We start from the raw sequence: 26,902 nt of genomic DNA on the forward strand, positions 1-26,902 counted from the left end.
CTTGCAAACTAATCATTAAAAAATAGCAAAAGGTCAAGATCATGCATGCCAAATTTCATCCACATGTGCCATGAAGATATCTATAATTTAATGTATGTTTGGAAGATTTATGGCCTTTTATCTGCATCCGTATTAAATGTGGCTCATGTAGTTTTACCTACAAACTTCTAATTCACACAGTGGAAAAATGACCACCAGTGCAATTTATACTGAATATGTAAATTATTTAAATGAATCAGGGCAAACACAAATGAGACACTTTAAATACATTTTATTGTATGTCTGAACACACATTGTAACAACTTTTTAAACCTGGAATGTGCAGTTTGCAATTACCACAGACAAATAAGAGAGAACATTCCAGAAACATGCAAGGGTCTTTAATAAATGATGATCACAGCACTTTTTCAGTTTCTCACATCAATTTCAAATACAAAAGTTAAGCATAGAATAATGATAGCAAGACGTCCTTTTTCATACGAAATACCAACAGACCTATAGGAATACAGGAATCCTATAGGAATCCTAAGTCACTAATACAGTGAGTGCAGTTTCAGTCTCGTTTCCATTAACTGTTCAATTGCTCGTCTGCCAAAGTCATAAACGGACCACGCAGACAGGATCTCACATAGACAAAAACAACATCAATTGATCCCATAGGCAGTAGATTTACAGTGGAGACTGGGTGTGGCTCTATTTGGTTGATCCCACAGGCAGTAGATTTACAGTGGAGACTGGACGTGGCTCTATTTGACCTCGGTCAAGCATTTCTTCAAGAAGTGGCTCATGTGAATGAAGACGTGGTGGAAAGCCGAACCTCTCAACCCGTGGTCCTTATCAGTGTACCACTGGAGAAAAGACACAAACATGCAGCATGCTTCAAAGTCACGTGCAACAATTTGTCAAGGGTTCGGTCTTCTCATTCATGCTGAATTAAAATCAACTATTTTGTTTCAAGACACACCTGGGATATGTATAATTAGCATTCAATTTCAACATATACATTCATAGGAAAAAAATAAATATTATACAATATATAATATATCATTGCTTGCTAAACGTCATTGGTTTTAGCAGTTGTAAGGGACTATTGACCTGCATGCTTAGTTAGCATTTAGCCTAAAGATGGTATATACTGCATCCTTTCTTGCTTAGTTAGCATTTAGCCTAAAGATGGTATATACTGCATCCTTTCATGCTATTTACCATCGCTTCAAAGTCCACTTCCTGACTAACAAGAGCCTTGGATATCTGTGCAGCTTGCTGGAAATGGACATTATCTGAAATGAAAGAAACGGAAAGTTCATCATACAGTACAGTCCTTGATGAAGGAGCAAACAAATACGTGCCTCTGTGAAATTTAAAGTATGCACAAGTCTCTGTTCACACAAGAGAACCTTACCTGATTGTGCTGATTTCTGCTAAGAGGAACACTTACCATCAGCGGTCCCATGAACCAGAAGATAGTCCACTGATTTAAAGTTCCTGGCTCTACGTGTAACTGTGGAATTCTACAATATAAACAAAATATAGACTGCTCCTTGACAACTGATTCAACTTTTTTAGTTTAATACTTCAGAAATGACAACAAATAGCGAACCATACACACGCAAAAATGGGAATTTATTCTAAATGGTTGCAATGAGAAGATTTTACAAATAGGAAATGCAAAACAATCTTAGGCCCTTGGTTACAATTATGATGGACTTACTCTGTAGGATTCAGCATTTTCAGTAGGTCGATTCATATAACGTTCAGTGTAGAAAGAGTCTAAAAGTTTCAACAAAACACTCAATTTGTATACACTTTGTATATTAGTATACACTTTGGTGCCACACACTTAACTATCACTGACAGTTTAACATACTTTGGGATTTAAACTGTGGCTTCAATGTAAATTATGACATATGTATTATATATTTGTATTCTAACACTGAAAACAATATGCGTTTATTATAGTATTTTGGTGCATTTTACCTACCATAATATTCCCACTTAGCCACTGGGGCAACTGCAATTCCACACTTGAAAAGTCCAGTTCCTGCACCCAAAGCCATGGAGGTGACATACCCGCCATATGACTATAAAAAGAGGTCATCGCAGCATCAAAATATTAGCATGTTCTGTCACTTATGTAATTCCTTTACAAATCCAACAGATGGTGCTAAAAAAAAGTCACTCGCAAAAATCACAATTTCGCATGTGAATGTAACTAAAATATTCACGTGAAAAGAAAATGTTCCATAAGAACAGTACATCTTCACATTTTTCACACCTGAATGATGATTTCCGCACGTGAAAATAAAACGTGTGACATGAAACCACGTGAAATTTGCATCTTCGCATGTGAATCACACGTGTTCACACTGATAGTGATTGGCTTTCTTTACACCTGAACTGCAGTTTACACATGTGAAAAAGAAAACGTGTGACATGAAACCACATGTGAAATTTGCATCTTCACATGGGAATTCCACATTTTCACAAGTGAAAATGACATAAATATTAAATGAAAACGAGTATAAATGACACAGGCGACCTTTTTCTGCTCTCGCCTTATAAGTGGGATTATTTTTATCGTTGATATTTTTTATAGTATATGTACTCCCCCTACCCATTGGGGCTTAATGTGCGATTTTAACATGATTTTTCATAAAGGGATCAAAAGCAAAATATTCATACTTACCCAACCCCAAATAGCAATTCTTTCTTTGTCCACAAAGCCCATATCAATGAATTTTCTGAGGAGAAGATATACAGGATGTAAAGGTTTTTTGCTAGATATACACTCACATTGCATCAGAAACCTTGGTGCTAGCCTAGCAGACAGCACTAAAGGGACAGCTGTGCTATATCTTGAAAAGATCACCAGACTGCACACACCTACTCAGCCACCCTGCTAGCTCCATGCTCCCAGCCCCCTGGTGTGCCTGCACTTACAGGTCACCCTATCCTGCGTGTTCGGGCCCCCTAGTGGTGGAATGAGCTTCCCACTGCAGTCGGGACTGCATCAACCCTGCTTTTCTTAGGCAGCGTACGTACCACCATGCACCCTGCACACTGCAAGTGTGGGCTTGGTTAGTACTTGGATGGGAGACCTCCTAGGAAAACTCAGTAGGAAGTGGTCTTGGTGGGCCAGCAGAGTGATATTCCCTCTGGTCAAATGAACCCCAGTGCCCTAGTACAATGATGGGGACACTGTGCTGCAGGAGATGCCGTCTTTCGGATAATATATTTATCCGAGGTCCTGATTCCCTGTGGTCATTAAATATGCCATGAGATTCATCCCAAAGGGTGTGTCCCAATACTCTAGAAATGCATCCTCCTTTTCTCCACTACCACCTCATCTCCTCTGTGCCGCAGAACTGATCTTTGCGTCCTCCTCACTCTCTCCCTCCCTCTCTCCCTCCAATGTCCCAATATTGGAGGAGACATGCAGAGCAGCTTCAAACTCGGCTTTGATGTTGACTTTGATGACGGGGAAGAAGACAAGCCATCGGAATTGTCTTCATGCCTCCTCCTTCCCTCCTTTCCTCCACTCGTCTCCTTCCCTCCTTTCCTCCACTCATCTCCTTCCCTCCTTTCCTCCACTCGTCTCCTTCCCTCCTTTCCTCCACTCGTCTCCTTCCCTCCTTTCCTCCACTCGTCTCCTTCCCTCCTTTCCTCCACTCGTCTCCTTCCCTCCTTTCCTCCACTCGTCTCCTTCCCTCCTTTCCTCCACTCGTCTCCTTCCCTCCTTTCCTCCACTCTTCTCCTTCCCTCCTTTCCTCCACTCGTCTCCTTCCCTCCTTTCCTCCACTCTTCTCCTTCCCTCCTTTCCTCCACTCTTCTCCTTCCCTCCTTTCCTCCACTCGTCTCCTTCCCTCCTTTCCTCCACTCATCTCCTTCCCTCCTTTCCTCCACTCGTCTCCTTCCCTCCTTTCCTCCACTCTTCTCCTTCCCTCCTTTCCTCCACTCTTCTCCTTCCCTCCTTTCCTCCACTCGTCTCCTTCCCTCCTTTCCTCCACTCATCTCCTTCCCTCCTTTCCTCCACTCGTCTCCTTCCCTCCTTTCCTCCACTCGTCTCCTTCCCTCCTTTCCTCCACTCGTCTCCTTCCCTCCTTTCCTCCACTCGTCTCCTTCCCTCCTTTCCTCCACATACTTGCAGGGAGGAGACGAGTGGTACTGGGGGAGTGGAGGAAAGGTGAGGAGTGAAAAGCAATGGGACGCAGCCATAGAGTAGAGGGTTCCCCGGTGTCCTGGATAAATTTACAACCTGGCTCTCTCAACCAGCCACCTAATCATTCCCTGATTTATCAAACTGTTTTACTTATTATAATGCAAATGTAAAGCACTTTGAGTTGCAATGTATGAAAGGTGCAATACAAATAAAGTTTATTATATTCTTACTTTATTAAAGTGATAAAAAAAAATCAATTAATGTGATGAAGAAAAAATCAATCGATAGCTGAATGTTTCAAAATCCCAATCTTTTGAACATTGACCTGACATAGCTATGACAACAGTCACTAAATCCATCAATGGGCTTAAAATAGATCAAGCTACAGGAGAGTAGTTAAACTTGTTTCCACGTCACTAGTTTATTTTTAGTGTTTGCTGGTTTGGAGGGTATTCATTTAGACGTCAGAACGATGTGTGACACAGTCGTCTAATGTGACGTGTTCACCCATCATCATTATGATGAGCTGATGAGTTGGAACAACAAACTTTTGCTACGGATGCATCCTGACTTACTTTCATTTGTAGAGACAAGGTCAACTGGATTGGCTTATTGGCCTCGACTAACAGTGCGGCTCATTTGGGGGGGTGGGGGGGCTCTATGACTGGTTGAATCCAGAGCGATAAGACTCACCTCACGGCTGATATCTGATCTTCCACTTCATATGTTCCCAGGCGCTGGTAGATTGCGTGCATTATCTTATCACCTTGGTAACCGGTTCCCCTCCCATCAACGCTGGCGACTATAATATTCTCTGTGCTGGCGAGGTATGTGGCCCAGTTCAGCCTGAATCGAAAATCTACCCTTTGACTACAGGGCCCAGCATACCTGTGAACAGATAAAACTGAATTAGCACATTATATCATTTTTAATTACAGACAGGTTCTGCTGGAACACTGTAAAATATATGTCAGAAAATCGTTGAAGTTCATACAAAACTATTTGCCTCGATGCAGTTCCTCAGTTTGTTTCAAGAGCTTACGAACATACCGTTTGCTCCCGGTGTACTTGTAAGCAGTGTGTTGTTAAGCAACTCATTACAAATAAACCTACACACTGGATCACCCTTGCACTTTCTTTTTAATGTAGGAATCAGGACTCAACCTACGTGCAACAGAATTATGTATTTTTGAAGGAGGAGGGTCATCTCACTCATCCAACGGTCTGGTGATCATGCAAACAGTTGTGGTATAATTCACATCAATACAGCATTGATAGTACCTGTGAGATTAACAATTTTGTGAATTTGGCCTTTTCTTTTCTTGACATTACATTGAAGAAAAGGTCTATATAATATAATTAACTGAATGAGTATATGCATATATTATTACACATTAATTACAAGAAATGCATATTAAAGCGTACACAAATGAAAACTCACACATCGATAAGAAGCGGGTATTTTTTTGATTCATCAAATTGAGGTGGCAATGTCATCTGGTACCAAAGGTCTGTAAGAAAGTACGTTAACAGGAACCAGTCAACAGTGACATGATGGGAACATACAGAAATGTTATTGAACTTAGTTAACAATCACTAGTCTTACCAAATCCCCCTATTTTCATGGTTCCCCGACGCATGGTCGGCATATGAAATTCGTTTAGAATTTGTTCCAAATCTTTGTTGTCCTGAAGAACGCGGATCTCTTAAATTGCAAACAAATATACAATCAGGAAAAACATTCTATTTTTACTGAACATATGACAAGTCCCATTGGAGAGCATTTAATTACTGGATAATTCAGTCTTTATTAACAGTGCAGTAATACAGAAATCTAAATGGCTCTCAATTTGATAATAATAATAATAATAATAATAATAATTCTATGTGTTAAAGATTAATTGTAGCAATTGTGTAACTAATTGTAGCAAACCAGTTAGGGCATGACACACCTGAACCGGAGTCTCTGTTGTCTCTAAGCGTGTACAAAGGCAATCCCGGTCCTGAGGAGAGAGACGAAGTAAACGGACGTCAGACAGGCCTGCCGCACCCATGCGCAGAACCCGAGCCAGCCAATGGGCAGGGCTTCTGCTGGCTGCCCCGAGGGCCAACGCCACTGTGAAAACGGATTTCTCCTAACGGAGTTATCGCGCACGGCGGCTATTTCTGTCTCGCGGATGAGGGGGGGGGGGACTGGGTAACTGACCGTAGCAGTCCATGCGGTAGTAGCTGGCGCGGGTGCTGAAGTAAGCTGAGCTGTACTGGCACCTGTCCGCCCGCAGGTCGCAGGTGAGGCACAGCGGAGCGGAATGGCGGCCGCCGTCCGCGATCCCGATCCTGACGCACAGACAAAATGCTCTCACACCTCGGGGAAGCGCTCCCCGCTCCACCGCGCAAACAGCCCGTTAGCACGTTAGCTCAGTTCCGCTTCCTCCTCGGAGCCTCACGGCCGTCGCAGCGGCGGCGGTGCTGTGTCTGTCGGTCCGCCTGCGTTTTGCTAAACGGAGCGGCAGTGGCCCATAGCAGCAGCGTTCTTCACCCACTATTTAGCATTAATTTGCCAGCTGTTTATCGCTGTAGTGACAATTAGCTGATAAGGGCCCACTGCATGCTTGGTCGTGGGTCAGGGAAGACAGCTAATTATTACAACAGTGACAATAACTATTATCACATGGTGAGTGTCCTCTCATACACAATGTCATCACGGATGGATATTGCATGGTTGGTCATGGTTCTCCCTTATGATATGGGATAACTGAACATAAGCTATGATGACATCACACAACCCACGGTTAATCTGTTATTATTTATGTTTATGTGTAAATGGCAGACTTACTTGTAGAGGTTTCTCTTTCCTGGCCATCGGTATTCATTGCTTACATAATATCTGTAAACAGAAAAACCCTTATTACACGGTATAGAACATTGTTCTCTACCTGCATACAGAAGCTCTGTGGAATGTTCCTACTCACTACCAACAGCAGCAGCAGCACAGCAGCAACAACAACAATATATGTAAGAAAATTTTAATCTGTCTTTAAATTACATATTCGCACCTATGAATATTGATTTACCCATAGGTTAAACACACAGTATTTTCAGGGACCACTGCCGCAGAAGTCAAGGGAATATCAAATTCTAAAATGACTTAATTTTGGTGTGGCACGGTCTAGACATAATAAAGCATTTATGATGATTTTTTTCCCAGGGAACATATTTTTTACGTAAATCTCATCTCGCCACCAATTGTCCTCAAACCCATTTACTTACATGGCATCTTTGGTCAATTTTGAAATGTAGATGACCTCCCATTCTCCCGATGTGATGGGTTTTGCAACGCCCTACAAATGATTAACACATGTGGGTTTCACTTGGCAGTTCTCAACGTCATTCTCAACTACAAAATAGCCTAATAAACCTTGCATCTATGTACATATGTTCCCGTGCGAAGCACTTACAGAAGTCACGTAATGGATGTGTTTATAGCCGTTTGAGTCGCTCATCACTTTGTAAAAACTGATGTTGTCCTCAGCGAAGAAAGGATGGAGGGGTGCATACTGAAAAACAAAAGTGTGATAAATGTTAAATACAATATCTCACCTTACTCACTATTAAAGGCCAAGAATGCATCAGTTAGGTTGTGCCTAATGCTACACAATAACACATCATGGCTTTAGTACCAATGTAGCAATACACTAAATGACATGCCAGTCATTATTATTTCTGAGTACAGAAGTGTCCCTTCAGTGCCAGCTATCCGATTTACTGTGAATGACGTACGTGGCCAACCCAACCTGTCTTGCTTGTCTCTTCGTAACTCTGTGGACAAAGAAATTGCACAATTTAATGATGCTTACTGCATAAAGAAATCCACGCACTTCAGCGACATGATAGTCAGTGTTAATGATATCTTTTGAATGAGCACCTTATGGCTTTGTTTCCTTTTCCAGTTACACTGAGCATCGCAGCTTTTAAATGATTATTAACACCTAAATGGTTCCACGTTGAGCAGGGATGCGCCACACGTACCGTGGTTTCGTTCCAGCGATTTCCATCTAAGTCATATATCTGTAAAACGACACTGTTCTGTCTCCGCCTCTGCCACTGAACTGCAATTCGCTCATCCGTAACCCAGGTGACGGAACTCAAATAGTGGTCACTGCAAGACATAAAAACACAAATTCTGATATGAAAAAAATATTCGTCCAATTCTAAAAGCTCTGTTTTTGGAGGACTGTGTATTCCCTTTTGCCCTGTGTTGTAGTAAATAGCTTCATACTGTACCTTGCACCAACAGAATCTGGCACTACAACCTGTGTGATTCTTGATGGGTTTGCGGTGTCAACAACGAACAGCTTTGCCACAGGGTTTGTAGAGCCAGCCTTTGAGAAAGAACAGCATCAGATGCTTCGCAAATTCAAGTACAACAACAAAAAAATTCTCTTTGAGCTGCTTTACAGTATCAAAAGTAATCAACAAATGAAATAAGCTCAAAAGATTCCCATTTCAGAGTAAATTAAACTTTAACATTTGTTTACTGTAGCATTCATTTAACATGAACATTTTGGCATTACATTACATTTAGCATTTACAACATTTTATAATTGACAGAACTTGTTTTTCAAGCAAGTAGCATGCTCTTAGGTAAAATAACATTTTTTCATCAAATTTGTCATTTGAACACATGGACCTTAACACACGAGGCCTTGTTTTTATATCGGGTATAATTTTCTTAGATGTCCTACCTTGGGATACGGAATTTCGACTGTTTTGGGATACTGTCCTTCTCCATACCAGGAGTAGTCAATAGTTTGAACCAAAGTGTCATTGAATTCACCGTAGGCCAGGTACGTTCCGCTTGGTGACCACCACATAGCATAATTTGAGGCAAACATTTCTTCTGAAAATGAATAAAATACATAAAACCAATACGCCCATATTCTGGTAAGTTCATAAAGGAAAAAAAAGTGCTTCAGAAAACTTATCTTTTTTTTCACAGAGAAATTATACATTTTTTTTATTGCTCAGAGTTAAAAAGACCAGTTAAAAATGACAAGTATTCAGCATCTTGACTTTAAAAAAATGATATAATTTAAGAGGGACATGTGCAGTTCTATATATTCCAATCACCACGAAGTTCAAAATACAATAATCTTCCAAGGACCTCTCACCTTCATAAGGCCAGTCTGGGACACCATTGAGAATTTTATTCTCCACTCCATTGGTTGTCACTTGCACTGCTGCTGCAGTGGCATTTGGTTTCAGATAGACGTTGTAATTCCAAACATAGGCCTGTAAGAAGCCAAAAAGGACGGTTAATGCAAATCCCAAATAACGGCCTGCAGTACAGCACAGTGGAGCTGGGATTGTAATTCAGACATTGCGGATTCAATTCCCACATGCGGTGCTACTGCTGTTCCTAGAGTAAGTAACCGGAATCACTTCAATAAATCCCCTGGACTGCACGTAAAAAGAATTAGCCATGTAATTTGCTCTACCTAAGAGCATCTACTAAATTATACAATGAAAAACAAGGTAAACAAGCTGTATTTCATATCAGTCAAACTAAGCTGTATTTAAGTCAGTTAGCTGATCTTGGCTTTTACATATGTGAGCAAATTTAATATCCATGAAACGTACAAACTCCTTGACGCTTCATTGCTAATTATTTACATTGTAAGGACAGGGCATGCGAAGGACCAATGCAATATGCAATGAACCATGTCCACACACAGCGCATGCCCCATCTCTGGGACGTTGAGAGTCAGCTTTCCCCCTCGTCGTTCGGATTGAGAGGCCGAGGTCAGCGATTAACAGCGATCTGGTCCCGGTCACCTCAGCTTACCAGTGTGTTCCCAGTCGGGGCCCACGTTAAGAGATGGACTCTCTGAGGAATGTCTGACGACGTAAGAAAACTCCTAAAAAGAGAGGAAAAACATGCCCGGTTCCTGTGCAGCTCGTTTTGGCATTAACAGCACCACAGTGTTATTACACCCGTGGCTCTCGTCGCCCGCCGTTGTATTTCGCCACTAGCAACAAAAATTAAGCTACTTACATGCTCTCCATATCGTAGATGGAATAAGAAGCTGTGAACGAATGCCTCCATTGCTGTGGGAAGATGCAATGATACATGAAAAACGGTGCGCTGGAGTGATTTTCTACATTTTATTGTTGCTTGGCTGAACGAATGATCTGGAGACGCGCTACCTTTGTGTAATTGCTCTCGAAGCACACATATTTCCGATCGGCAGACAACAAGTAGTCAGTGGCATCCACTTGAGCCTGCAACGCAAAAACAAAATACTACTTCAGACGGAGAACCCATGCGTTGATGTTCTGATATAAAAAAAAAAATTAAATGCTGTATAAAAATTAAGAGTGACTTGCAAAAATGGTTTGGTTCAAAAATAACGAAGAGTTTCCAGTCTCAACATTGTGAAGAAACACTGAGCCTTCTGTTTTATGAAGGTATTCGTTGTCTGCAAGAGGACGAAACAGAGGTTAGTAGAGGTGAACTAAGTCAGGCGCTAATGTCGATATCTTCCACTGAAATGACACAATTGAACAAATGGAATATTTTAGGACCAGGCCAGTTAACACCATGTGCATTACCTGATATCCACAGCAGGTTATATGACCAATACCTAATGGTATCATTGAAGTAGTCCTCAAGTGTGTATGTCCTCCGGGGAACGCCTCCAGTGTCTTTGCAATTGATAAAAAATGACAGAAAGCATGAGCCCTCTAATATGCATCATAGCTTAGATGGACTTAGGCGGACTACAATGCAGTATATCTTATAAATGTCAATGCAAACACCTACCTAAATCAAGCAAACCCCTCCTCCGTGTATGAGACTACGTATGTATTGCCACTAAGACACTGTCTGGTGTTATAATTATATAAATATGACATAGCTTTTAATGTTTAAATAATTCAAATGTGTGACGGTTTATTTGGCCGAGGATACATTAATGTTATGCCAAATTAACATGATCAAAAAATGAGAGTTCATTTGATAGTGAAAAGGTTTTATTTAACTTTGAAACTGCACTGTTGACACCTCAAACTGGTACTGGTACTGCTACAGTAGTTTGTCAACTCTAGCAATGTTTTGTTTTCTGATATGATTTTGCCAAACCTTCATAATCACCTCAGATAACATTTATAGACAAATACATAACATGTTTGCAATATCATAGCAGACATTTTCAGAAGACTTTTCTAATGTTCGTCAAATTTCTGTCATCATTGCTTGGTTTGATAAAAGCTTATTTGCCCTTTGAAATTCTGATCTGAAATAGTTTTTAAAGTCTGGGGTTTAATGAGTATAATTCTAATTTAAGCTTAGTTTAAGAATAATTATCCACTGCACGTTGCTTGATTGCCCAAGCTTGATTTGTTGTATCTCATAAATGACATAGTTCAGAATTATTATTACAGTCTTAATTACAGTCTAATAACCTGGATTCCTATAATGCATAGCGCCTTTGTATTCATAGATATACAAGTAGCCTTCAGAAAATATTAGTTGCAGTACATATTACCTCTACATTTGTGTGCAATCAACATTTGCACAACAAAACATTTCGTTCGTTCAGGCTATAGACAAACGCTGTCTGTAGCCTATATGTAACTTTACAAATAGGCTATTTTTGACAGGCATATTAAGCAAGATGTTTAGAAACAAATAATTTAGAAATTCAATAAACACAGAATTAAACTCAGACCAAACTGACAAAGAAAATAATATATTCAGCAATTCGACGTCATTTAAGAACACGTTAAATGGGTCAACTCACTGTTTAAATATATCGCCGTGGGGACTGCTATTAACGTGATGACGACAGCCGCTCCTACCACACCCAGAAGTACCCTGCCACAGTGCTTCTTAAAAGGTGAGGCAAAAAACATCACTGTAAAGATTGTGGGATATAGCCCATAATTATGTACTAGTCAGCAATGAACGCGTTAAAGAGTCAACATATATGCGTGTTAGTCTTTGCTGACGAGCAATGGGCTAGTTTAAGACGTTTGTGAGCGTCATCCTTCCGCTAACTTGTTTAATTCATTCTTGTCGATGTTAAACATATTCTTCTGTTGCATATACAGATGATTATCACTACATAAATATTTCCAAACAATACAAACAGGCTAATCGTTGCAAAAATTCAATTTTTAAGACATTTAAAAACCAAGTTATGTCCAAAAAGATATATAAAGACAAAAAACATACATAGTAAGTTACTGACCAACATGTTTGCATCAGCGATGATTAATATTCACAGATGAGAAGACCAGTTCTGTGTCTGAAGAATCCAAAATAGCGTGGCTGAAGCCTTCTTCACTCTGTGGTTAAAAAAAGAACACCAGAAGTAAGGTTATGGACTTCTGGAATCCTCGTTAAACATTATCTCAACTTTCCAAACGGGCACCGTCTAAATCAGTTGGATTAAAGTTCTCTTAGTTTAACTATGTTTTCTGCGGGACCACTGAACTTCAGTGCGCACTGTTAGAAAGTTTGAAGCCTTTGCACAGATGAATTCTAAAATCCCCCGTCTACTTTCCGCGGTCTCCTTTCCAGTTATGATTAATTGCAAACAATGCACTATGTGGCTTTTCATTCACCACACCAGCACTTTGGTTTTAGCATTACACAAATCTCTATTCATTAGCACTGAAACGATACTCAAACGACATGCAACACAAATAGGATACAGAATAATTAATGCTCACAGTAATTTAAATTGCGACAGGATTTCCACTCCCCTATTTCTTAACATGAATGTGCCAAACAGTGGACCTGAGGTTAAACGCAAGTGTTTCCTTTTTGCCGTATAAACATGCACGCGGTTTCGTTGTACTATGTGCACAAGAATCGGTTGACAGAAAAGAAACGGCGAAACTGGAAACCCCCTGACGGTGATCATGCGAACTGAAGTTGTACGGCAAATGTCCATTCACGCGAAATGTTACAGAACCGTTACGGGGGAAGAGTAGATAAAATATAGGCTATAGGCTAGACATTCATTGACCTGTAATTGGTTGACATATACAATTTAAATCTGCTTTTAATTGTTAGTTGTGTTTTAAATGCACATTATTGGAATTAATGGAGTTTATTTATTCTCCTTTATAGACGCCATATAAATATATAAAAAAACATCATCTGTCACCATACGTCCTTTCCAAACGGAACATGTGTTGTGACAGGTGCTCTGGGATGACATTGTGGCATGGGAATGGAAAAAGATACCTCGCTGGTATGCCGAGAATTGACAGTTAGTCGTCCCAACGCTATTATTCATTTTCACATCACTTTGTTTGAACCCAATGCCCCTTGTGTTGATTAGCTGCTGTATTTGATGCAACAAGAAGAAGGTGAATAACACAAACTGACAGCCTCTTTAATTGCAAAACATTTTATTTTTGTAAAATTGCATCCCATATTCCAGATACCTGTACAAGTGACATTATTCATCAAATGTAAAAAGAAGGAAAGTCCTGCACACTACTCTTCAATGCTCCCTTTTATTGAACTGTATAAACTACATACTGTACAACGTTTCGACCCTCAGGTCTTCATAAGGTGATGTATACACCTTGACATGCGTGTACCTGCGTGTGCCGCACCTGGTGAAGGCCTGAGGTTAAGAACGTTGAACTTATTTTAACATTGCCCTATGTGGAGCATAAGTCATTTGCATATTACTGGCTGTGTTCAATGGCTTTTCACTGATTGGAAACGCACCCTTTCCAGAACCAAATTTACTTTGATATAAATGTTTAGACCCTGCCACCCCCCCACCACCTATTCAGTCACTCAGCAACCACACATAGATAATTTTTCTAAGATCTAAATTATTCAATTTTTATATGACATCAAGTAAAATCACAATTAAGTTATTTAAAAGCTGTTACTACTTTCCCTGAAGCAACCATTATTTGTGGTGATCAGGTGAAAATATAGTAAAAGACATTAATGGCACAGGTTTACACCACCTGTTCTTCTGGATTGTAGTTTATTAACCCTTTGAATGGATTCTGTTCCCCTTACTCTGGTCTGAAACAACTGTGAATGAAATTTTTACTTCACCCACATGATATTGAAAAAGTACAATATTTTTGCTAATGATAAATAATAAAGCCTAATGCTACGGAATGTAGTTTCAGGTTTCCTTTCTAAAATGTCATGTTACTTAGTTTCTGTTTACTTGTAATACTTGTCAGTCCTTGTTGGGGTATGCAAGGTGATGTGTGCAGATTGGTTAAAACCTGTTCTTATTAACAGGATGTCTGAAGAGACAGGAATGTTTCAAAGTCTGAATAACACTTTGGGGGAAATCATACAGATTATACAACATTATACAAATTTCACCTAATTGCTGTTTACCTGATAAAACATATTCTACTTTCACCGTTCAAGCCACAAAAAGCCAACTCTGTTCCTTTATTTGAAATGAGCAAGATATGTAGAGCTGGTGTGTGAGTGTGAGATTGCTACTCAATGCGTGGGTGTGAGGCCTGGTAAATTAAGCTTAAGGTATGTGCTAACTTGGGCAGCATTTACACTACACTGGAAAAATGTCTGACAAAGTAAGGACTCCTTGACATATACAGTCCCCTCCATGATGTTTGGTACATAGTTTTTAAAATGTTTTTTACTCCACAATTTTCGATGTGTAATCGCACAATTCATGTGTGGTTAAAATGCAAAATGTCAGCTTTTATTAATAGGTAGCCTATTTTTATGCATTTTTGGTTTCAGCACGTAGAAATACCATATAATACAGCACTTTTTATACATAGCCCCCCTTTTCAGGGCACCATAGTGTTTGCACAAATGGCTTCTTGGGTATTTTTATTAGTCAGGTGTGTTCAGTTACTTCCTTTGAGCTGGTGTAAGGGCTTTATGTATCTAGCCTTGATTCTAGGCTTTGGATTGCCTTTGGAGTCTGTTTTTGGCATCTGAACCAGAGTTGTGCCAGTGAATGTCAAGGAAACCATTATGAGGCTGACAAATACAGGAAAAAAACAGTCACAGACATAGGCCAAACCTTAGGTTTAACAAAACCATCTGTTTGGAACATCATTAAGAAGAAAGAGAACACTGGTGAGCTCAGTATCTGTAAAGGGCCTGGTAGGCTGAGAAAGACCTCTACAGTTGATGATTGAAGAATTCTCACCATAATGAAGAAAAAGTTCCAAACACCTGTCCAACATATCAGAAACACTCTTCAGGAGACAGGTCTGGATGTGTCAGTGACTACTCTGCAAAAGACTTAATGAACAGAACTGTTGAGGCTATATCATAAGATGCAAACCACTAGTTAGCCCCCAAAACAGGGTGGTCAGGTTACAGTTTGCTAAGAAGTAACTGATCGAGCCTGCATAGTTCTGGGAAAAGGTCTGGTGGACAAATGAGATCAAGAGTCGCTTGTATCAGAGTGATGGTAAGCGCAAAGTGTGGAGGCCGAAAATGAACTGCCCAAGATCCAAAGGAACTCCCTCATCTGTGAAACATGGTAGTGGGGGTGTTATGGTTTGGGCATGTATGATTGCCACAGGTGCTGGCTCACTTGTCTTCACTGATGATGTAACTGCTGATAGCAGCAGTTGAGTGTAGAGAAACATCTTATCTTCTCAAGTTCAAGCAAATGCCTCCAAACTCATTGGATGGCCTGACAATATGTATATGTAGTCAGGCTTTATATTAAAAGGTCAAAGAGCCTTACTATAAAATCTCACTTTATAAGCAACAATCTTGACATCTTTTCATTCTGTGGCTTACTTACAGCTTGTCTCCAGTTCTTCTGGAAGCATTGACACAAAATCGTAAAATTAAATCGTAATTTTTTCATGGATTGTTGACAGTGGCTCGCTATTAGCAAAATCCTGTATCTTCTTGATATCCACCTGCAGTTTATAATGTGCATTCAAGGGTAATTACTGGCAGTCACAGCATCTATGAACACCTTGAACAACCTCACAGTCTTGTAAAAACTGTGTTCATAGATTTCAGTGTCGTATTCAATACCATCCAACCACACATCTGGCTTGGCAAGCTGATGGATCTGTAGATTGACTCCAAACTCACTGTGTGGGTTACATAATTTCCTCCTGAATCACACTCAGCAAGTCAGGCTCAATACAGTCATTTCCTCCCCAAAGACCATTAACACAGGGGCCCCTCAGGGCTGTGCTCTTGGTCTCGTACTGTACCCGCTAAACACCAATGAGTGTTAAGCCTCGGTTCCCACTCCCACCTTTTATAAGTACGCAGATGACATGGCCCTGGTGGGGTTCCTGAAGCCAGACACCTCCATCCATGGATGTGTCTGAGAGGGAGGCAGGGAATTTTATCAGCTGGCGTTCAGACGGCTACCTCAAGGTTAGTGCGAGCAAAACAAAGGAAGTGCTCATTGGTTTTTAGACGAGTTGAAGGACAAATCCCTTTTGCCATTGTTAATAATGAAAAATTATTAATGAGTTGATACGGATAAATATTTAGGGATAAAGATGGATAACCAGCTTAGGTTTAATGAGTGGGCTACTGCAAAAGTCGGGAAATTGCGACAGCATACGTTCCTTTTAAGGAAATTGCACAGATCTGAATGTTGATGGTTTTGTTTTGGAACTGTTTTGTAAGTCTTTCCTACAGAGCATCTTGTCCTTGGATCTGATTTGTGTTTTTGGCAACATGCGTACCCGGGATCAAGTGAAACTGCAGCGCATGACACAGATGGCTCACCCGCTCTACGACAAGCAGCCCGAAAAACAACAGGATCCTGCAACTAAAAATAAGAACAGCTAGGTTTAGTAAGTCTTTTGACTCTACAGAAATTTGATTAGTCAATGATCAAGTGATTGCTTGAATAATAAATAAAATGGTTGCTTCCAAGGGAAGTGTGCTATAAATATTGATTTGGGTGCAATATACAGTATATTATCCGTTTTATCACAATATTTAGAAGTTTTATCTCTCTCAGTCTCTCGCTCTCTCTCTGTTTATAGTACTTTTATTCTTCTTATATGTCTTTTTACCTTGGTTCATTGTGTACCATGATCACTTGAATTTCCCCATTCTGCAATTACAATAAAAAAATAAAACAACAACTTTGTTTCCATTCATAAAATGTGCTGCGGAGGAGGACTCAGCATTTTGAGTCAATGCTGCATTTGGAAGCATTCATTACAATACATTACTATTACATTACAGTACATTTATTTAGCAGACGCTTTTATTCAAGGCGACGTACAAACACATTCAAAATAAGGCCTCACACAAAAGTCTGAAAAGCTCAAGAATGCTGACAACTGTATGGAATCCAGGGCTGAAGTGTACTGTACTAATTGAAAACAGTCCAAGGGGTTGAGCTGGGTATTGAAGGAATGAAGGATAGAGCGAGAGAGCCAAAAAAAAGTATTCCAGTGTAATGGAATGAAGATCAGAAATCCTGGACATGAGACCGGTTCCTCATGGGATTTCCTGCTGTTTCACCATTCACTGTGGGGATGAGCTTCTGGACTCTGAGCTGGGGCGTCTCCCTGCGTCTCAGGCCTAGGTTCAGAGCCCCAGGGACAGAGATGGTTTAGCCTCGCGCATACTTCCGCAAGTATGTGTGTCCAGCAGCATATCACAGCCGTGCACAATGAGGACGACATGACACCCCAGGTTGAGGACAAGAGGTCACTTGGAATGATGTGTTGCAAAGTGAAATGTGCATCTGCCTATCCATAACTTATCTTTTTTGGTGACTCTGTGGTCGAGAGGAATACTCTACTTTAGTGGTGCCCAATCACATGCCATGGAGGGCTGAGAGTATGCAGGTTTTCACTCCAGCCAATAACTTGCATGTTGGACACTCCAGTCAAGAAGTCATATACAGGACACCTCAGTTAAATGGCCTACAGGGAACCCCAATTAAAGGCTTGCTGACAAGGTACTCCAGTTAAAAGCTCACATCCAGGCTACCCCAGTTCACAAACAGAGCACTCCGGGTAAGAACTCATGTACAGGACACCCCAGTTCAGAGTCCACAAACAGGGCACTACCTTTAAGAACTCACATACAGAGCACCCCAGTTCAGAGTCCACAAACAGGGCACTACCTTTAAGAACTCATGTACAGGACACCCCAGTTCAGAGTCCACAAACAGGGCACTCTGGGTAAGAACTCATGTACAGGACACCCCAGTTCAGAGTCCACAAACAGGGCACTACCTTTAAGAACTCACATACAGAGCACCCCAGTTCAGAGTCCACAAACAGGGCACTACCTTTAAGAACTCATGTACAGGACACCCCAGTTCAGAGTCCACAAACAGGGCACTCTGGGTAAGAACTCATGTACAGGACACCCCAGTTCAGAGTCCACAAACGGGGCACTACCTTTAAGAACTCACATACAGAGCACCCCAGTTCAGAGTCCACAAACAGGGCACTACCTTTAAGAACTCATGTACAGGACACCCCAGTTCAGAGTCCACAAACAGGGCACTCTGGGTAAGAACTCATGTACAGGACACCCCAGTTCAGAGTCCACAAACGGGGCACTACCTTTAAGAACTCACATACAGAGCACCCCAGTTCAGAGTCCACAAACAGGGCACTACCTTTAAGAACTCATGTACAGGACACCCCAGTTCAGAGTCCACAAACAGGGCACTCTGGGTAAGAACTCATGTACAGGACACCCCAGTTCAGAGTCCACAAACAGGGCACTACCTTTAAGAACTCATGTACAGGACACCCCAGTTCAGAGTTCCCAAACAGGGCACTACCTTTAAGAACTCATGTACAGGACACCCCAGTTGAGATCTCACATACAGGGGACCTCGGTGAAGAGCTCACTGAGAGCTCACAGGTTAGACAGCAAAGTGAAGGTTTCCTCCCAGCTGATATCACACAAATTCACCAGTAATTATGGAACATGGAGATATGTGGCGCAGGCTAAAGGGCAGCAGACTCAGACCCCACACAACCTCCCCCCCCCCGCACAGTCAGGGGTTTGGGCTCCTGCCCACGCCTCTGCTGCCTTCTCTGTTTCCCCCCCCATCTGAATAACGTAACAACAAAAATATGAAACGAGGGTGGTCCGTCAGTGCACAAGAAAATGTGTAAATGTAAATGTTTTCATTTGCGGTGCAGGGCATTCATTACAATACATTACTATTACATTACAGTACATTTATTTAGCAGACGCTTTTATCCAAAGCGACGTACAAACACATTCAAAATAAGGCCTCACACAAAAGTCTGAAAAGCTCAAGAATGCTGACAACTGTATGGAATCCAGGGCTGAAGTGTACTGTACTAATTGAAAACAGTCCAAGGGGTTGAGCTGGGTATTGAAAGAATGAAGGATGGAGTGAGAGAGCCAAAAAAAAGTATTCCAGTGTAATGGAATGAAGATCAGAAATCCTGGACATGAGACCGGTTCCTCGTGGGATTTCCTGCTGTTTCACCATTCACTGTGGGGATGAGCTTCTGGACTCTGAGCTGGGGCGTCTCGCTGCGTCTCAGGCCTAGGTTCAGAGCCCCAGGGACAGAGATGGTTTAGCCTCGCGCATACTTCCGCAAGTATGTGTGTCCAGCAGCATATCACAGCCGTGCACAACGAGGACGACATGACACCCCAGGTTGAGGACAAGAGGTCACTTGGAATGATGTGTTGCATAGTGAAATGTGCATCTGCCTATCCATAACTCATCTTTTTTGGTGACTCTGTGGTCGAGAGGAATACTCTACTTTAGTGGTGCCCAATCACATGCCATGGAGGGCTGAGAGTATGCAGGTTTTCACTCCAGCCAATAACTTGCATGTTGGACACTCCAGTCAAGAAGTCATATACAGGACACCTCAGTTAAATGACCTACAGGGAACCCCAATTAAAGGCTTGCTGACAAGGTACTCCAGTTAAAAGCTCACATCCAGGCTACCCCAGTTAATAGTTCACAAACAGGGCACTCCGGGTAAGAACTCCCGTACAGAGCACCCCAGTTAAGATCTCACATACAGGGGACCTCGGTGTAGAGCTCACTGAGAGCTCACAGGTTAGACAGCAAAGTGAAGGTTTCCTCCCAGCTGATATCACACAAATTCACCAGTAATTATGGAATATGGAGATATGTGGTGCAGCATAAAGGGCAGCAGACTCAGACCCCACACAACCCCCCTTCCCCCCGCACAGTCAGGGGTTTGGGCTCCTGCCCACGCCTCTGCTGCCTTCTCTGTTTCCCCCCCCCATCTGAATAACGTAACAACAAAAATATGAAACGAGGGTGGTCCGTCAGTGCACAAGAAAATGTGTAAATGTAAATGTTTTCATTTGCGGTGCAGGGCATTCATTACAATACATTACTATTACATTACAGTACATTTATTTAGCAGACGCTTTTATCCAAAGCGACGTACAAACACATTCAAAATAAGGCCTCACACAAAAGTCTGAAAAGCTCAAGAATGCTGACAACTGTATGGAATCCAGGGCTGAAGTGTACTGTACTAATTGAAAACAGTCCAAGGGGTTGAGCTGGGTATTGAAAGAATGAAGGATGGAGTGAGAGAGCCAAAAAAAAGTATTCCAGTGTAATGGAATGAAGATCAGAAATCCTGGACATGAGACCGGTTCCTCATGGGATTTCCTGCTGTTTCACCATTCACTGTGGGGATGAGCTTCTGGACTCTGAGCTGGGGCGTCTCGCTGCGTCTCAGGCCTAGGTTCAGAGCCCCAGGGACAGAGATGGTTTAGCCTCGCGCATACTTCCGCAAGTATGTGTGTCCAGCAGCATATCACAGCCGTGCACAACGAGGACGACATGACACCCCAGGTTGAGGACAAGAGGTCACTTGGAATGATGTGTTGCATAGTGAAATGTGCATCTGCCTATCCATAACTCATCTTTTTTGGTGACTCTGTGGTCGAGAGGAATACTCTACTTTAGTGGTGCCCAATCACATGCCATGGAGGGCTGAGAGTATGCAGGTTTTCACTCCAGCCAATAACTTGCAAGTTGGACACTCCAGTCAAGAAGTCATATACAGGACACCTCAGTTAAATGACCTACAGGGAACCCCAATTAAAGGCTTGCTGACAAGGTACTCCAGTTAAAAGCTCACATCCAGGCTACCCCAGTTAATAGTTCACAAACAGGGCACTCCGAGTAAGAACTCATGTACAGGACACCCCAGTTCAGAGTTCCCAAACAGGGCACTACCTTTAAGAACTCACGCACAGAGCACCCCAGTTGAGATCTCACATACAGGGGACCTCGGTGAAGAGCTCACTGAGAGCTCACAGGTTAGAGTGCAAAGTGAAGGTTTCCTCCCAGCCGATATCACACAAATTCACCAGTAATTATGGAATATGGAGATATGTGGTGCAGCATAAAGGGCAGCAGACTCAGACCCCACACAACCCCCCCCCCCCCCCCCCGGCACAGTCAGGGGTTTGGGCTCCTGCCCACGCCTCTGCTGCCTTCTCTGTCCCGCCCCCCCCATCTGAATAACGTAACAAAAAAATATGAAACGAGGGTGGTCCGTCAGTGCACAAGAAAATGTGTGAATGTAAATGTTTTCGTTTGCGGTGCAGGGCAGGAAGACGGGGAGCGATTCGATCGCTCGTCACCGTATTGTCAGGACAATTGCAGTGACAGTACAGAGGGGTTTGCTGTCGTTAGCACGTCACACGAAGGCCGTTTCTCGAATTAGGGCGACACCCCTGTGTCGAGGGAGTCGCAGGATGTGCCACCGAGCACGCTCAAGAGGGGCGTTCCGAATGCCCCCGGGGGGCAGATCGAGTGTGCGCTGGAACCCTCAATCTTGCGTCTGCCACCGTAACGGAGGGCCTCCCGAGCGAATTCGATCAGCCAGCCCGCTGATGTCTTGAACAGCCGCGCAGCCAGGAAACAAAAAAAAAAAAAAAGGAAAAAAAAGAAGGAAGGAAAAAAAAAAAACCCCCCAAAAAAACAGCCAGGCGGTTAGACAAACAGCATATGCTGCGCTGATGGGAGCTCTGCATGTGACTGGAGTGCGCCAGGACGGCCAGTCAGGAGACCTGAAGGACTGACTTTGACGAGAAACCTGTCAAGAAGCACGCTCAGCGGATGCGCAGTCTTCCCATCACATCCGCTCTGGCTTTAAAGCCTTGACAACAACAACAAAAAATTAAAAAATGAAATAAAAAATGTGCCAATGTACGAAGAAGAGGGTGAGGTAGTATTACTTGCTGGTCACTGGCAGGCTCGCTGTATAATATGCTCAAGCTTGACTGAGAATTTCCACTTCTGAAATGTCAGCAATGTGCTCTAAAATCAGAATGTGAAATAATACGACGGTTAGAGAGAGGGGTTTTTTTTATTCTCTCTGGTAACTTATCAGGAAATAGTTTTTTTTCTTTCATTTTTCTGCGTGAGTTTGCATGTTCCCCACATATAAAAAATGAGACTGTGTAGGGTCTATTAGACATAGTGATGGATATGAATTAACGACCGCACAATACTCCAGGACATACTCACGGCCAAAATAACTTTTCTGGAAACATTAGCGAGATATATGCCATGTGTTTCTTTGCCACATAATATGTCTTTTTTATTACTTGTAGCACTGAATTGTGGCCTGCCTTTCAGAAAGTAGTTAAATTATCAGACAGATCTTTGATATTGCTCTTGTGTTGTAAATCTTACAAGCATGCATAATAACATGACACATTTAACAGGCAAAAACATATTTAGAAATCCCACAGTCCCAGTAATGTTGTCCTGTGTGAATGAAATATTCTGGATTTAGGCCCTTAAATTTGTCATTTACTTAACGACCCACTTGAACAATATTTTCTGAAACTGTCTGGTACACTGTTCACGAGAACAGCAGAATTTAGTGAAGACCCACCCAAGATTTCAAGTCCTTAACCACTATGCCACACCCTTTTTTTGGTTGACAAAATCTTATATTCTGAACTAGAAGTCACAACTTTCAATGACTTTGCCACTTCATTTTTTTTTTTAAACCTCAATTCATTTATTTTTCCCTTCCCCTCCATACTTGGAACATCTAAGTGTTTTTATTGGCCAGTCACATCACTGCAGCCCTGTAGAGTTCTGGGGATACGCACACGCTCGCCTCTGAAGTGCACGCGGCCAGCTCTGCTTCTTTTCACTCCAGGCCACCAATGAAGTGGCCCCTCACTGAATCTGCAGGTCTCTGATTGGCCATTGAGGGTTGCCGGGACGCAACGTGGCACGGACAAACCCGCTGACCGAATCCTAGCTTCCCTGAGGGGTCTCCAGCACTCCGATGGGACACACCTCCAGCCTGGTAGCACATCACACATATAAATGGTGAAAATACGTTCACCAGACGCAGTGGGTTAAAGTTTTCTTTGAGGTGTAGGCTTAGAGAGCGGCAGTCCTATTGCCACATATTAAACAATGGGATAATTATAGTCGATGGAATTGTTTTGAGGGAAAATGTGACACATGCTAGAAGAACTGGCAGTGGCATATGTACAGACCTTTTGAGTTAGTCTTACACAAGATACCCAAAAAAAGCCAAAAAAATGCACTTGCAAGCAAAAACCTAAAAAACATTAAAAAAAATAAAACCAACAAAACAAAAACCAAATCCTTTTTTTTTTTTTTGAAAGGTACTTTCCACAAGCAGAGCGTGAAGCTGCAGCTGAGCAATGCAAATTTGAGCTTTAGTCATCATTATTTCCTTATGGATGGCTGCGCGTCAGCCGTAAAAGGACAGACACTGCAAATGCAAATTCCTGGCTCGAATATCTATGGTAGCAGAGGCCATGAATAACAGATAAAAACATGATGTATTGTCTTACCCTAACATCCCTCAGAAACCCTGTTTTAACGCCCTTGACCAGTGAGCAAAGTGAATTGCATTAGTATTGACATACGCTGGTTCCTCGCTGCGTCTGTATCTCTGCATTGCTCAGTGAAGTCTGGCTGCGTGTATATTCAGAGGCAGACCTTGGCTGACACGTTCGATTGACATACAGAGTGACGGGTCTCAAAATAATATATCACAATACAAACGCTTGTTCTAAATATACAGCCCTATCCAAAAAACCTCAAAGTATTTACAATGTATTGCAGCAGCGTATATAGGAATATAGCTACTGGGATAGCTACAGTAAATTGTCATCTGTACAGTGTGAGGAGAGATTCAAATGACGTTAAGAATAACAGCTGGCATATTATTTTCCAGTAATTCAGTAACATAGGCATTTCCTATTGCTAAGTGGTGGTGAAGATTGTAACTGGCATAACTGAGTAAAAAGCAAAGACATTAATGCTGTCAGTTCTTTATTCCCTTGACTTAAGATAGAAAATGCCACCATTGGCCATGCTTAATGTCATGTCAGTTGCAAAAGGTATAAAAGCCTCTAAAGTTGCCTGTTACCTCCTGTTAAAGCTGAAAATATGAGCAGATCTGCTGAGGTACCAGGTCTGATGAGGTCACAGTTTTGTTCTGCTTTTACAATGAACACGCTGTACTGTACAGAAGAATGCCGATCGACAAATGCAACACAGCTATAGAGCGAGATTTTTTCCCCGGGAACATCTGGGATTTGTTGAGATTTCAGGAACAGGCTTGTTGAACAGATTTCAGGAGAATGCGCGCTCGTGGTGCGCGATGGGTGTGTGGCTGCTACGGATCCTCAAAATCTGAACAGTCCTCGACGAAGCCAACTTTTTAATGAGCTGGCAGTCCGCTGATGATGTCAGGCAAATGACGTTTCCTCTCGGAGGTGCGCGTTCTAAGTCGTAGCGATTACATTAATGACAGTATGCTTCCCTACAGAAGGCTCATCTGACTGCCAGGAGCCGTTAATGTTCGTGTCAGCCTTCAACTATATCTGATATGAGGTCAGCTCACCTGTCACGAAGCAGTTGATTTCCCATGATTCCAAATATCTGCCAAGATGTCAGGGGCACCAGCTGGGGTTCATATGGGCTAAGCAAGTATTGGGTGATAAAATTTTTAAAAAAAAAACAGACTATGTTGGTTAACCCATAACAGTGTTACCCGGGACTGGAGCATGATTATAGATGCTTTTATGTTCACTCAGACAGTATTTCTACATAATATTCCAGTCCGTTTAGTTTGTTTAAATTCAAACAAGGAATACAGAGTAAAATAAATTAAGTGACATTCTCAAACCCTAAATCTACTTTCTTTCCTCAAATCAAATACTTAGAATATTTGCTTATACGCCCAAATTAGAGTAGGCTATTTTTGAATGCATCTTCTTTAAATCAAAAGCATGTAATAAAGCATTTACACCTGATCTGAAATTCTAGTGTACAGTATTCCATTTTGAGGGAAAAACAACTCGGTACAGTGCAAATAAAAAATGATTGTTGATTGAAAGTGCAGACAGTAACATCTGCTGGAAAAAAAGTCCCGTCAGTACAGGATCACTGGTGATTTGTGCACACGGCAGCGATGCTGTGGAAGAAACTAAAAGCCTCTGCAAACGCACGCAGCGCACCTCTTAAAAGCTTAACAAATATGGGACCCGATGTCGACAAAACTTTCTGCACCATCACACCTACGCCGGATTTCCTCAGCAAACACATAGATGACTCGTTTGATCTAATGCGCCTTTGATCTAAAGCAATATTGAAGGATGACCTATGTCCGCGTGTCTGCAACACGAGCGAACGTTACACGAGCGAACGTTATTGAAACTGTTTACATGGCACATAAAATATGTTACACATGACACTGGCCTGGTAGGACTACTTGTGACGACTTTCAGTTTTTCCAAGTTTAATCATATAGAATTTCATAGATAGCGTAGATAGAATAAGACCTTAGATTGCTTTTTGCCTAAACCACATATGCTAGCAATTAAGAGAAGTGGTCATACTCTCTCCTCTCAAAACGTTTTGACTTTTCTCAGTACAGTTATATGGAAACTACATTCTAAGAAAGTTTTGGCATATAACAGGAACTCACATTGTCTCTTATTCAGTGTATTTTTCTGCCATCACAAGGGAGCAACATTCTTTGTTACACATAAACTGCTTCTGACTGATGACAAAGTCCAGCGTTTTTTTTATATTTTAGTTGGCTAGAACGAGGCTTGGATCGGCTTACTGGCTTTGTAGTTCAATCTGATTCTTCCAGCTTTTATTTTACGCAGGATACTCACTAAAGAGGAAGGCTTCGGGCGTTTTGTACGGTAGTGCATACTTTTTTAGCATGCGTTTTTTAGTTTTTAGCAACGATGGGCCTATACAGTTTGCGAGCAGTGAATGCCGTCACAGAGGCACTGAGTGTTAAAATTATTTCATGAAGCTTTGATAAGCACTCCTGACAGGACCTGTCAACAGATTCTCTTGATGTGAAATTTACCCTAGTAAATCAATCATGTAATTCACAGGGCAGAAGAGTTGGTCCAAAGCATGCAAAGCGTAAAATGTACCGCCTTATCGCCTTTTTTAGTGAAGACAATATATAGAGGAAATATAACTGGATACCCTACTAACAAAATGTGGTTGTGGCGACGTAGCCTACTATTAACGTCCTCGATTGGTCTTGTAACGTGCGCTTTACGTTTCAATTTACGTAGTATTAACATTAAAATGTAAGACCAGCGCCCCGTCACTGCGACGTCGCAAAACAACGTTGTGGATACGTAACAATTACGTCCTTACAACTTTACTTTTGCCAATGTAATAGAATAACCTTACCCCGACGATGTGATTACCTCGCCAG

The 26,902-nt window shown here is 41.8% G+C and overlaps 1 protein-coding gene across 5 annotated transcripts; it reads right to left on the minus strand.

Moving 5' to 3' along the window:
* Positions 1–254: 254 nt before the first annotated feature.
* Positions 255–26,195, minus strand: LOC118213702 (dipeptidyl peptidase 4-like). Of its 5 annotated transcripts, none has more exons than XM_035392748.1 (28): positions 26,141–26,195; positions 25,055–25,132; positions 12,412–12,508; positions 11,962–12,046; positions 10,772–10,864; positions 10,547–10,638; positions 10,367–10,441; positions 10,215–10,267; positions 10,005–10,077; positions 9,331–9,451; positions 8,905–9,059; positions 8,444–8,541; positions 8,189–8,318; positions 7,940–7,978; positions 7,618–7,716; positions 7,430–7,500; positions 6,996–7,046; positions 6,366–6,496; positions 6,112–6,162; positions 5,766–5,864; positions 5,601–5,670; positions 4,853–5,047; positions 2,687–2,741; positions 1,982–2,081; positions 1,712–1,770; positions 1,439–1,511; positions 1,207–1,280; positions 255–848 (listed from the first exon to the last, which is right to left on the minus strand). In XM_035392748.1, exons 3-28 carry the CDS (start codon positions 12,415–12,417, stop codon positions 747–749), a joined length of 2,250 nt encoding a protein of 749 aa, XP_035248639.1. In that variant the 5' UTR covers positions 12,418–12,508; positions 25,055–25,132; positions 26,141–26,195; the 3' UTR covers positions 255–746. The 5 variants fall into 5 exon arrangements, with proteins under 5 accessions (XP_035248639.1, XP_035248636.1, XP_035248638.1 ...); XM_035392745.1 differs by having other exon boundaries at positions 11,962–12,049; positions 26,141–26,194; XM_035392747.1 differs by lacking the exons at positions 25,055–25,132; positions 26,141–26,195 and adding an exon at positions 12,896–13,053.
* Between the last annotated feature and the right edge of the window lie 707 nt (positions 26,196–26,902).

The sequence above is a fragment of the Anguilla anguilla genome, chromosome 15, assembly GCF_013347855.1.
Source record: "Anguilla anguilla isolate fAngAng1 chromosome 15, fAngAng1.pri, whole genome shotgun sequence".
NCBI classification, from domain to species: Eukaryota; Metazoa; Chordata; class Actinopteri; order Anguilliformes; family Anguillidae; genus Anguilla; species Anguilla anguilla.

Excerpts from the sequence above, each read along its gene's own strand:
- LOC118213702 (XM_035392745.1), bottom strand. Across the intron at positions 5,865-6,111 it reads CAACAGAGACTCCGGTTCAG|AGATCCGCGTTCTTCAGGAC; the intron begins GTGTGTCATGCC and ends TTGCAATTTAAG. Across the intron at positions 1,771-1,981 it reads GGCTAAGTGGGAATATTATG|ACTCTTTCTACACTGAACGT; the intron begins GTAGGTAAAATG and ends TGAAACTTTTAG.